Source organism: Malurus melanocephalus, unplaced genomic scaffold, assembly GCF_030028575.1.
Source record: "Malurus melanocephalus ecotype Western Australia unplaced genomic scaffold, MMel_1.1 scaffold_452, whole genome shotgun sequence".
NCBI lineage: Eukaryota > Metazoa > Chordata > Aves > Passeriformes > Maluridae > Malurus > Malurus melanocephalus.
The window spans coordinates 213,719-226,872 of NW_026623684.1; the positions used below are offsets into that span (position 1 = coordinate 213,719).

The 13,154-nt window shown below is 40.2% G+C and overlaps 2 protein-coding genes across 2 annotated transcripts; both read left to right on the plus strand.

Annotated features, from left to right (window-relative positions):
• Positions 1–448: 448 nt before the first annotated feature.
• On the plus strand, positions 449–2,130 carry SELENOK (selenoprotein K). Its single transcript, XM_057380406.1, has 3 exons — positions 449–615; positions 1,326–1,406; positions 2,034–2,130. Exons 1-3 carry the CDS (start codon positions 464–466, stop codon positions 2,128–2,130), a joined length of 330 nt encoding a protein of 109 aa, XP_057236389.1. The 5' UTR covers positions 449–463.
• A 1,875-nt stretch (positions 2,131–4,005) lies between these two features.
• On the plus strand, positions 4,006–12,598 carry ACTR8 (actin related protein 8). Its single transcript, XM_057380404.1, is given in 14 exon segments — positions 4,006–4,200; positions 4,203–4,273; positions 4,275–4,526; positions 5,338–5,448; positions 5,722–5,826; positions 6,466–6,639; positions 7,158–7,251; positions 8,057–8,189; positions 8,526–8,679; positions 9,012–9,107; positions 9,676–9,816; positions 10,234–10,498; positions 10,804–10,967; positions 11,429–12,598. Coding segments are annotated over 14 exon segments (2,040 nt in total). The 5' UTR covers positions 4,006–4,064; the 3' UTR covers positions 11,573–12,598.
• Positions 12,599–13,154: the final 556 nt, after the last annotated feature.

A 13,154-nucleotide genomic window follows, 5' to 3' on the forward strand; every position in this document is an offset into this window, starting at 1 on the left:
GGGGCAGCCGTGGTGTGCCTCTCCAGCGGTGAGGGGCCGGGCCGGGGGCTGGGCACCGACCGGTGGGGCACCGGGTCTGCGGAGCGCGGCCCCCGAGCGCCGCCGCTGCCGGGACAGCCCGGCCGGGTCCGCCCGCTGCCGGTGTCGCGTCACCCCGCGCTGCCCTGCGGCCTGCGGCCGAGACTCGTCTGCTTCTAAACCGTGTTTGGGGACTTAGAGGAGTCCAAGGGCGTGCTGCGACACCGGGAGCTTCACAGAGCAGCAGTTTAACCGCTTACGGGAAATCGGACACTGTCCCGGTACTTTCTGTAGGTTTCCTGGACATATAGAACCCGTGTGACAGTGGTGACCCCTTTAGTCCAAGTACTTGGTCAATAAACTGCAGAAAATGAAACTCGGCGCCATGAAATGCAGTTTCTCCCTTCCAGCTGCAAACTCGACTTAGCAGACGTGTTCTTGTGTAATGTGCTGTACCGTGTCAACAGTGAACGTCATTGGATGTTTTGTATTTGGATATGTTACAGGGCAAGTTTTGGATAACCAGAGTCGGGCTCCCTGGAGTTTGTCATCTATAACAGATTTCTTCTGGTCAATAGCAGATTTTGTGGTCCTGTTGTAAGTAGAAGTTAGTTCTTTTGGTGAGCTTCATTTTAGATTTGACATAGATGGAAGTTACTCAATGCCATCAGTAATGTAACAATGAAAACATTATGACTCTTCAGTATTCCATATGTATAAATGCTTTACTATGACTGTGGCTTTGTTTATTAAGCACTACAGTATACTTAACAAATACGGCATGAAAASTGGCACTAACTTTTTGGCAGTTCAAATGGGTTTTCTTACATTTCATCTATTTTGATACTGCAAAAAGAAAARCATACACTTTTGTTAAACAGCTTCTGCTAGTTGACCAAAGAATTATGCTGTTTGTAGAATTTCTTCTTGAGATAAYAGATTCTGACTATGTAAAAGTAATCTAAACACAACTTTATGACCCCAGGTAAAAGCCAGTTAACAAACAGAAATTCTTGTGATGTATTCAGTGGTTCTAAATTGTTTCAGTTGCGAGTTTATATTGCATGCATTTCTTGCATATTTGCAAGAAAACTAGCTCTTATAGATTAAGCATCACTGTAATTTGGAATTATTTCAGATTTTAGTTTCACCTGTAGACAAAAAATTGCCGAGATTTAAACAACAGTGATCTTGAAAAGATACACTCTCCATTCCTGAACACTACGTATTGTTTTCAGGCAAATAAAAAAAAATATAAAAAGTGTATCTAGCTATCAATTCACCTAACCCTTTTTTTAATTTTTCAGTTTCCAGAGCATTATTCAACCAGATTTGAGAAGAAGAGGCTACACATCTTCCTCCTATTCGGGATACAATGATGGAAGAGGGTATTTTTTTTGCATATTCACACCAGATTTTTTCCCTATCTTGTCGAAGTTACATGAATCTGCGTAGATTATAGTTGTGATTTGCATTGAATTGGGTTGTGCAGGAAGTCCAGGTGCTGCTTTTTATCTGCAGTATTGTTGATAACAATACACAGCTTTGAACAGCTGCTATAGCAGTGGAGACTAACACTCTCAAACTATTTTTGAAGCCTACCTAGTAGACAACATGCATCTTTGTTGAAATTCTTCTTTTCTTAACACTTGCCTATACTCAGCATTTGATTTGCATTAGTTCGGTCATTTCATGTATTACACTGCCTACAGATAAAGCAAAACACTTTTTATAAAGGTATAATTTCTRTAAACACCACAGCCTAAGTGTGTTGTAGGACTGTGTAAAATATCAGGTATCTGTAGTCTTCTCACATCACACAGGATTAATGAGAAAAGTGCAAAAGAGAATTTTCATGAAAGTGGGGTTGGAGTTTTCTCACAGGCTTTCAGGTAAAAGTCAACTTTTTCAGAAGTTCAGACTTTCTCTGAAAAGTTAGAGACACTGACACTTAGAGACAGTGTTATTATTTCTAGTTAAAAAGTTYAATGACAATAGGATTGCTTTCTTTTCAGACCTCCAGCACATCCTCGCCGTAGAATGGGCCGAATAAATCACTGGGGTGGAGGGCCCAGTCCACCACCAATGGCTGGAGGTGGATGAGGAAGGTAATTCCAAATCTGCTGTATCCTGCTTTGAAGGGTTTGGGTTTTTTGTTGTTTTTTTTTTTTTTAATAGCAATGATAATTCAGGGTTAAAGTAGGATGGAGTATTTTGTCCTCCTGTTGCAGAGGACATCATTCACTCCTATTGTTACTATAATAAAAGTTGCAAGGAAAAAAAACCAAAACCACCAGGTGATTAATACCTGTAAATCTGGTAGGAAAAATTTCATGTTCCAGAAAACACATACACTGGTATTTCAGTAAACTAGAACAAGGATAAGCTTCTTTCAAACAGGAGAAAAGAATGCMAGGATGTTGCAGCATTTTTTTCTTGTTGAGTAGATACAAGGCCAGCAAAGACTGCTGTGATTGCCCATAAGCTATCTCCACAATGTGTAACCTGCTCAGGAATAAAGTTAGCAAGCCTTTAGCATGTCTCATCTAGATAAATTAAAAACAGTATTGTTTTTAAATTACTTAATTTTATCTGACAAAGAAAGGCCATGTTGTCTTTAAATGAACTTTAATTACTTTAATTACTTTATCTTCTAGGTAAACGCCTGCAGAAGAGGCAGGCACAAGCACACACATCTGCCAGATGAAGAGTTTAGTGGTGGACCAAATGGCGATGTGTATGCCTGACTGGAAACTGTTCTGTGATATAAGCAGATTAATGAAGTTGTACTGGGAACTCCTTCGCCAAGGATCCGGTGTAACTGAAGCACAGTTCTATTAAATACATGTTTACTGTCTAAAGTCTTTGTATAGTTTCTGAACCTTTTACTGTAGCTGCAAAGTAATAAGTAAATTATATTTGGGTTGTCACAAGGCTGACTTTCTCATCATTTTTAGAAACTGAAAAAATCTCAAGTACAATAAGCCTTCTGCTATTCAGATGAGAACAAATGCATATTTATAGTTGATGCAGATGGTCCCTCGAGAGTCAAACTTGAAGCAGCACTTCYTAATAAGTTTTGCATTTACTCTGTTTTTGTCAGGACAAACACACTGTACTTTGCTGTGTTTTCATTGTATTAGTAATATTCTAAAAGCACTTTAAAAATGCAGTAAGAAAGTAACAACGGCTAGAGCTGATGCCCCCAAGGAGGGACCCCGAACAAAGGAATTCCTGGGCGTTAATACTCTCAGGATAATCATGGGAAAGTCCGAGGATTATCAGGTGCTGCCGTGGCTCTTGAGTTCGCCCACCTGGCTGCACCACCTCTGGGACCTCACCAGATCCCTCTGCTGTGAAAAGGGTTGGTACTTCACGGCCTCTTAACTGGGGCTCTGTAGCTGTATGTACACTGAATGTATTCCTTAATACTCATTAGCAGGAAATTAAATCAACAATGCCCCTCAATTAACAGGCGCTTCCAGCCTCTCCCACTCCTTGCCACAGATACCTAACACAAAGTTTCCGTTTGTTAGACTTGGCAGTGTGACATCAACCTACAGCCTTTAAAAAGCACATGTCCCGCAGTCACAGGTCCCATTTGCACAGTTTATAAAGGAACTCGCTGCCCACTAAGAGGGACGCTGGTCATGGCTAGGTCTTCACTGCCATACCACTCACACCAGCAGTGGTACGGCATTTTTACAGAAGAGCATTCTAAGCTGTCGGAGGGGTGGGCTGGATCCCCCGTTCCTGCAGCCCCACCAGACCAGCTGACAGCGCTTGGCTGGTGCTCCACCAGACCCGCGGCCGCGGCGGGGCTGCTCCCCCGGCTCCCTGAGCCGCTGCTCGGCCCCTCAGCGCCGGGGCAGGACCACCGCTCCCCGCTGCGAGCGAAGCCGGGCCGGGCAGCGCCCCGGAGCCGCGGAGCCCCCGGCCGGTACCTGCTCGAGGGGCGGCGCCGGGCCAGGGCCCGCCCGCTTCCGCCCCGCGCCGGGCTCGGCGCCGCTCGGCCCCGGCAGACGCGGCTTCCGCCCGGCCGGAGCATGACCCAGGCGGAGAAAGGCGAAGCGGAGAACGGCAAGGACAAGGAGCGCGACCGAGAGCGCGAGCAGCGYGGCGTCAAGCGGCCCATCGTCCCCGCCGCCGTGCCCGAGTCCCTGCAGGAGGTGAGGCCCGGCGGTGAGGCTGCTCGGGCGCTGCTCCCTCCCCGCTGGGGCGGGCCCGGCCCGGGCTCGGCCTTTTAAAGGCCTGCGAACGCGGTGTGGAAGYGCCGGGAGGGCTCCGGGCGGTCGCGGGGTCTCGCTCTCACTCCGTGCGCGTTGTGCTGCTTTCAGCAAATTCAGAGCAACTTCATCGTGGTGATCCACCCCGGCTCGACCACCCTGCGGCTCGGGCGGGCCACGGACACGCTGCCCGCGGGCATCCCGCATGTGATCGCGCGGCGGCACAAGCAGCAGGGCCAGGCGGCCTACAGGGACAGCTGGCTCCTCAGGGACGGCCTCAATGTAAGCACGGCCCCGCCTCGCCAAAACCCGCCTGTTCATCGCCTGTTCCGGGGCGGTTTGGTTTGTTGTGTAGTGCATATGTCCCCCTCATCCTTCATGTATGTCTAGAGAATACATCTTCAGTGAAACTTTTTCTCATGCTTCTAAGGACTGTCGATGAAACCTAATTAAATCAGTAGGCTTGCCCCAGTCTATGCGTTTTAATTTGTTTGCAATGAACTAAATCAAAAAAATTGGTAGRTTGAAAGTTTGTACATGTTTCCCTGTGCTGTGGTCTGGTACCACACTCATATTTCTCTTGATGGAATGCCAACTGTAGGTTTAGAATCAAACTTCATTTGTGAATGTGTTGGTTGCTAGTTAGTTTACCACTTGTATAACACAGCAAGTCATTTTAGTCCATCTTGACCTAAAATTATAATCTTATTCATAATCTGAAAAAAGTTAATGTCTCTTTAATATCGAATCTCACCTTTAAGTAATTGAGTTCTATTTAAACATTTTTGCACCTACTTCATATTTCTGTAGTTAAATAGATAATGGRCTGACCACATAATTTGAGACATGAAGCCCAGCTGCCACTAAAAGCTGTTAAAAGATTCTACTTGTTTTGAGTAGATGTTGGGAACTCTAATATAAAAAATAGTTTCCTTAAAAATAAGCATAAATCTGTTTTTCATTGTATAAACATCTGTCCTTTTTATCTTACCAAACACAATAATCATTTCATTGTTTCATAATAGCTTCAGTATTACCAGTATACAGACGTGGTTGGAAAGTATTTACGTTGCATATTTGGGGTTTTCCTTAGAAACCTGAAAGTTCTGAGCAGAGACAAAATGGCCTTAAAATGGTGGACCAAGCAATATGGTCCAAAAAGATGTCAAATGGAGCACGGCGCATACCAGTGTCACCTGATCAGGTAACTCCTTCTTAAGATTGCTAAAGTATTTAATTGTTCATTCGTACAGTTTTTGGATTTGATGCTATGCTTTAGAGGGCAAGAATAGATACCCTTTACAGGCAAAATATAGATAGTGCTATTGTGCTACCAAACTCTGAAAATGTGAGAAAAATTAAGACTTAAAATGTTTTCTCAAGGGCTGGGTTCAAAGGGGTGTTTCATTTTTCTTCTTTGCATAAAATGTGACTGCTAAAATATTTATCAACAGGATTTGGTTTGTTTACATTTCAGGCCAGGTCATACAATAGACAGATGAGGCCAGCTATTTTGGATCACAGCTCTGGGGCCAAGTGGACAAATACATCAAATCATCCTGAATTTTTGGTAGGAGAAGAGGTAAGATTGATTTTCCTGCTGAATGAGGATTCATGTATTTTCATGCAGCCATGTTATCAGCAGCCGTTTGCTGTAAGTTAGTACGTACTGAAACACATGTAAAGCTAGCCAAGCAAGACTGAGAAACTTTGCTGTGGAGTCACTGAGTATTTGTTACCATACAGCAACACAAAAGGATTTCCCTCATTTGCCTAACAAGTATCTTGGATCCCTTGCTGCTATAAATCAGGGTTTCTGCAGGGACTWGTTGAGAACTTAGCCCATATGGCATAATTCAGAAAAACGGCAAGAAACTGATAGAAGTATTAGTACATGGATTCACTGCTGTGTAACTTGGTATTTGTGAGCTTCAAAGTGTTCAAATTATTTTCATTTCTAATTTGAGATAGTGGAAAATTTTTCCATTATGTTCAGTAGATGTCTATGGGTAAGAACATTCAAACAATTTAAATAACTTATTTACTGTCTTTATTTTAATGGTTTGTAATCAAGTCCTATTAGAAAGAAATCCACTATATTGCCATCTCATTGGTATGAGCACTGCTGTGTCTTCTTAGTGTCTGAAATACTTGTCTTTCCAGTATTTGTTACTAATTTTTTGGGAAAAGCAATGCACAGAATGTCATCTCTTATTTTCAGGCACTGTATGTTAATCCATTAGATTCTTACAATATACACTGGCCTATYAGAAGAGGGCAGTTGAATCTCCACTCTGGACCTGGTGGCTCCCTCACGGCAGTATTGGCAGACCTTGAAGTTATATGGTCATATGCAATACAAAAATACCTGGAAATACCACTGAAAGACCTAAAGGTGAGCTGGGAACAGCACATTTATGGGTGCAGTATCCAATTCTATGAATGTTAATGTAAAAGAGAAGCAACTTTCTCATATTGGTAGCTTCYTACTGGTGCTTTTCTTAACAAATACATTCTTCCTGCTGGTGAATGTGGTTCCTAAGACTTCATTTGGAATTCTGTCCATGTCTTCAAGACAAAAATTATTGATAGAACTAACAAGGATGCTTAGAAATCTCATTATAGACCTTTCACAGTCTTAATCTTTGTTTAGGGTTTTTTGTTGACTGTAGAGGAGGCACTGGGGAAGGRTTGCCTAATACTTGTATAATTACTTGTCCTTGCTGAGTAGGTGTTTGTCTCATGCCTGATGTASTTTTAAACATTTTAATGGCTGTTGACTCTTGGTACTTACTTTGCACACATTTTTTAAAGTGTTAAAAAATCCTTCCTACAGTTTTGATTTTTTTTTTCGTAATTTGTGTATCTAACTTGGTTTGAGAGCTGGCTTTAATTTACTGTTCTTATCTTCAGTACTACAGATGCATTTTACTAATTCCAGACATCTACAATAAACAACAYGTGAAAGAACTGGTAAATATGATCCTAATGAAGATGGGATTCTCAGGTAAAAACCATACTGAAACAAACACTTAATGATTAATTGCATAAAAAATGCTCTTTTTTTTTTCCCTTTATGTGCACATTTTTGCACATCAATTGTTGGTTGGCTGGGACTAGCATCCTCATCTTTTGCTATTCACGTAACTGCTGTCTCTTTTAAAGAGGCAAAATGATTGGCTAGTATTGAAATAAGCTTTTTCATTTACTGTTGTGCATTCCAGCTGTGGGGTTCTCATTCAGCTGAGGTAAAAGTAGCAACAGTCTGATTTTTTAAGCATTTCTAAAATGCATGATTGTCTGGAAGGACAGACTAAAACCTCTGGTACTTCCCAGGTTTAAATATGGGCTTGTGATACAAATGTACTCTGTAAAGGTGGATTGAAAGGAAAATGATGGGTGAAAATGAACCTTATTTTTGAGCTACTTAAAGACCATATCTGAAATGCTAATAKTAATGCTGTTTGATTAAAACTAGAAAAAAATTAGGGAAACACTTCATGTACATTTGACAACCAAGAACTGCACTATCGGATTTTTAAAAACAATTAAAGTTTGAAGACAATACCTTTAATCTTACAGAAAAAGGATCATTTGTCCCTGCTCTTAGCATTTTTCAGGACTWTTAAAGCCTTACCCAACAAAAAAAACCTAAGTACTCCCCCACCCTATTTTCACTAAATATACGGGCTTTCAGTGCAGAGTCAGGCTATTTGTAGATCTTTAAAAGACACTAAAGTGTCCTTTAAATGTCAGCAACATGACTGTAAAGTTTGGCATGAATTTAATATAATTTTTTCTCATWTTGGTAGGAATTATTGTACACCAGGAGTCTGTCTGTGCTACCTTTGGAAGTGGTTTAAGCAGTGCATGTATTGTAGAYGTGGGAGATCAGAAGACAAGTGTTTGCTGTGTAGAAGATGGTGTTTCCCATCGCAACACCAGGTACCTTAGAGTGTGCACAATTACTATAATCATGTTCTTATTTGCTTACCAAAGACTTGACTTTAAAAAGGAGACAGAATTTCTATAAATATAGGAGGATTTTTACTGTGAAGCATCTAACAGGGTCAGCTGTTACCAGAATTCTTTAAGGTTCATATTGTATCTTTAAGAAAAGAAAACAGGCAGAACTGATCAGAACTAATACCATGTTCTGCAAACTGTGAAATCACGATCCCAGCATGTCTAAAACCTTCCTAGCATTCCTATACCTGTCACTGCAGACAGCCAGGACTTCAGCAACTACATTAAAAGATCTTTTTCTTCTCTGTACTTTAGGCTGTGCCTTGCATATGGAGGATCTGATGTGTCCAGGTGTTTTTATTGGCTTATGCAGCGAGCAGGATTTCCATACAGAGACTGCCAGTTAACCAATAAGCTGGATTGCCTGCTGCTTCAGCACCTAAAGGAGACATTTTGHCACCTAGATCAGGTGAGAAGGGGAAAATAGTGTGTTCTACAAGTAATTTCTTTTTTTTCCTTTACACAATGTTCCTCTGGGGAGCCTTTTTGTGAGTCCAAATTAATTGTGAAAAATATTTTTCTCTTTAGTAAAATACTGACAAAAGCTGTAGAAGCTTAGACTTCAAATGTTTGTAGCTTGGTTTATTTGGAAAAGACCTTAAGAAACTCAAGAAGAGTTATATAGTTAGAAGAAACTCTCATTACTTTATGTTGTTTTCTGCAAAACATAAATAAATAGATTATGCAGCTTGATAAATTTAAAATAACCATTTTTTTGTTTCCATCATTTTCTGAYCTTAGGATATTTCTGGATTACAAGATCACGAGTTCCAAATTCGGCATCCGGATTCTCCAGCTTTGCTGTACCAGTTCCGATTAGGGGATGAGAAATTACAGGTGATTTTKTAATTAAATGAAAAGTATATTGAGCATTCAGACTCAGAACCTCACTTTGTATCAGTCCAGTGCTTCTAAGCCCACATGATTTATGGATTGTTCTTAAACTATGCTTGTGGATAGTTTTAAAAGTAATTATTATATGGATGAGTGGGCCTAATGCAGCACTTGTGGATGCACAAGGCTTTCTAAGTAGCTTTAGCCAGAATGGTTGTTGCTTCATCTAAATATGATAATTATCCTTCAAGTAAAAAGCATTAATRCTAATTTTGCAAGTTTTTCAGCTCACTATTGAATTTTCTAGTTTTGTAACAAGCTGCATTTGAGTACTTATTTATCATACACTGCCAAAAGCTACTGTAAAGTAATTTGTATATTTATTGGGATGTTTTAAAATTATCAAAAACAGAAGACACTTCCATATTTTACAAAATTCCTGGGAAAAAAAAGCCACTTCTATTTAATCTTGAGCTGTGAGAAAAATAGAACAACACTTTTCTATTTCCTGCAGCAAATGCCAAAATAAGGAAAATTGTAGTAAACCCATGCCAAACCTCTCATTCTTCAGGCACCAATGGCTCTGTTTTATCCAGCAACTTTTGGAATTGTTGGACAGAAAATGACAACTTTGCAGCACAGGTCACAAGGTGACCCTGAGGATCCTCATGATGAACATTATCTGCTGGCCACACAAAGTAAACAGGAGCAGGTGTGTGAATGCTGMTTACTTTTACTTTTAATTAAGTATCATTTAATTGGGGAGTAAAATAAAGACTCATTAGCTCATCTCAGAAATCAGAGTTTGTTGCCTGGGTCAGAGGTATTAAAGAATAAAGTAAGAAGTTTTGTACATCTAGACAAATGTTTAATTAGAATTGTACATTTTTAGAGTTCAAGAAGACTTTATATTATGGGATTGATCAGTCTGATGGAGTTCAAAATAAAGCCCTTTTAATTAAAATGGTTAAAATGAAAATTAGACGAGATAATAATGCAGTGGTTAACCTTACTGTGCAAAAAAGTGAAGGGAAATATAATGGTGCTTAGTTAAGTTTTTGTACTGTTCTGTAACCTGCTGAAGATCTTCTTGCATTTTTCATATTTCAACTTGTTTCTCATTTTTAAGTCTGCAAAAGCTACAGCTGACAGAAAATCGATGTCGAAGCCTGGTGCATTTGAGGGAGAATTGAGAGGCCAATCCTCAGACATTTCAGAGAGGATCTACCCACAGGAAGTGGAACTGGGATCTTCCCAGGGTGACTGTATGATACCTGGCAATGATTCAGAGGAACCCTTAACTGCACACATGTCCAGGAAAACTGCAATTTCTCAGTTTGAAGGCAAAGCCTTGGGCCTGGACAAAGCCATCCTTCATAGTATCGACTGCTGTGGTAAGAATTATATTKGTTCTAGTCTGTAAAACACACCTCAGGGTGGATTTATGTAACTTCTGTATCTCACCAAAGGAAGATATGTCCTTAGGTTTTATCACCTTGAGAGTAGCTACATTGTTTCTTATACTTGCATCTTTGTTGATATTTCTTAATTTACATGTTTGGTATCTCCAAGGAATAGCAAAATTATTTGGAAACATCTGTTTTTTCTGGTTTGACTTGCACTAAATTAGTTGTAATGCAAATACAGGTCCCATTAACTTTGAAAAACAGATATATTTCTATATTTTCATTCATTCCAGCATCTGATGATACAAAAAAGAAGATGTACAGCTCCATCTTAGTAGTGGGTGGAGGCCTCATGTTTCAYAAAGCTCAAGAGTTTCTTCAACACCGAATTCTCAACAAAATGCCACCATCTTTCAGAAGAGTTGTTGAAAATGTTGAAGTCATCACAAGACCCAAGGTAATTGTTAACTGAGAGCTAAGTGGTGAATGAACTGATCAGCTGAAATAAAGAAGCAGTTAGTACTGGCCCATGAACCTGTCTTCTCAGCAGGGAATTGTGATTTTTTTTTTAGTAGTATTCAGAAAAAAGAAAAGCATTGAAAGCAATTTTCATTTGGCATTAATCAGGCAAAACTTGTACATATGCTTCGGTCTGTTTCAGAGCCTCCATTATTGAAGGCAAGATTTTCATAGCATGCCTAGAAAGCATCTTAAAACCARAAGTCACTTTTCAAAGCATCTTGAATATCAAATATTTTTGTCTCACTATTTTTCCCTGGATAATACTGAAAAACCTTTCTCCTCCCCTGCCCCACCAGATTCTAACTGGTGAATACCTTRGGAGAAAGTAGGATACAACTTTGGAGAATGATGCTGAATCAGATCAGTGATTGTGTGCAATCTGTGTTTTGAATTCAGGATATGGATCCACGTTTAATTGCCTGGAAAGGAGGTGCAGTTTTGGCCTGTCTGGACACAACTCAGGAGCTCTGGATATACCAGAGGGARTGGCAGCGTTTTGGGGTCAGGATGCTGCGGGAGCGAGCTGCGTTTGTGTGGTAATGGAGGTGATTACAGGGAACCTGTAAGGACTTYACTGAAGATTCCTTTCCCCAAATGCCCTTCTTTTTATAAGTGCACATGAAGTGATCATCTGTTAATATATATTTTTTGTATTTTAGTAATATTAACTTCAACAGAGATATTTCTGAACATTTTATGGTTGTGAAAAAAACAAACATACTTACTGAATGCACTTGACTTCAGCTACCCTTCATCTGTTGAATTGTATGCACTTAATTCTGCATACAGGGTATCACTGTCWTCTCCAAAATAACTACATTTCTATAATAAAGGTTATGTATTATTAAAATTGCACAGTGTAGGAATTTAAGGTATAAAATATGATGTGACAAATGTTAAGCCAAGATTCATTCCAAGAAATATGTACACAGAAGCAACAGCTGAACAGTGCAGCTGTGGGTTTAATGTGATATTCTCATTCCTACTCTAATGTTACCAGGAGATAAAGGTGTTATAGAAGGGATCATTAAGGAAAAACTGAGCTGAAGGACYTAAACTACAACTGCTGTTAGTATTTTACTTATGTAATAAATTATTTTATTCAGKGGAAAGACAAGAATTTGGAAGTGGAGCATTTTTTTCTTGCCTGTTCCTACCATCAAAACCTTGTTAGTTTTTTTATTATTCATTGCAGAGTCTACTTTTTTCCTTATTTTACAAAAATCAACCCAAAAGAACTAGCAGCAGTTTTATACAGCCAGCACCCGCCTCAATTCTATGCTGCAGATACCTGGTGGGCTCTATCTCACAACAAAAAAATGCTTAGTTACAGGAGTGCTATTTCTAGTAAGAAATGAAATATTGACTCTCATTAGGAAGAAAATGATGGGAGGAAAAAGGAGAGCACTTGGGGCCAGGGGACAGAGTTGTGCGTGAAGGATTTCAGGGGAGTCACTGCAGCGGAGCCTGGGTCCCGTCCATGGCCTGCCTAGCAATTAGGGTGGTGTAAGATTGATTAGAGCACATCTTCAGTTTTGTTCCATGTGAGGGCAAATTGAGGCTGGGCTCCTCAACCGCCCTGCAGCACCAGCCCAACCTGGTTTGGCTGGGCAGCTGCCTTCAAAAGCATGGGGCTGATTTGAACCAAAATGTTGAACATGGAGCTTCCTGAGCAAACTTGAGAGCATCCCTACTACAATGATTCCCTTTTAGGTATCTCTTTCATATGACCCTATCTAAAAGGATGCTTGCAGCAAATCTCGACAGAATACAAAAGCTCAAAGGGAGAACTCTTACCTTGGTCTGAGATAGCATGAGCYGCCACAGCAATGAGACACAGTCACAAGCAGAGCAGCAAGGAGAAAATACACAAACCCTCCAACTGAATCAATTGTGAGGAGCTCTAAAAGAGAAAAAAAATCACTTTGAACCAAATCCGTAAATGCTACCTTCAGTTATCATAATCATAATAATAATTACCAGTATATGGTATTTATGAATTCGTTTAGGTGTATTTTAATAGGCTTTGGAGAAAATGCACACAGAATTACTGAAATTATCATTTGCAATGTCCATACATGGGAAGTATGGACAATGAAAGCAATGCAAAATGATTCATCAT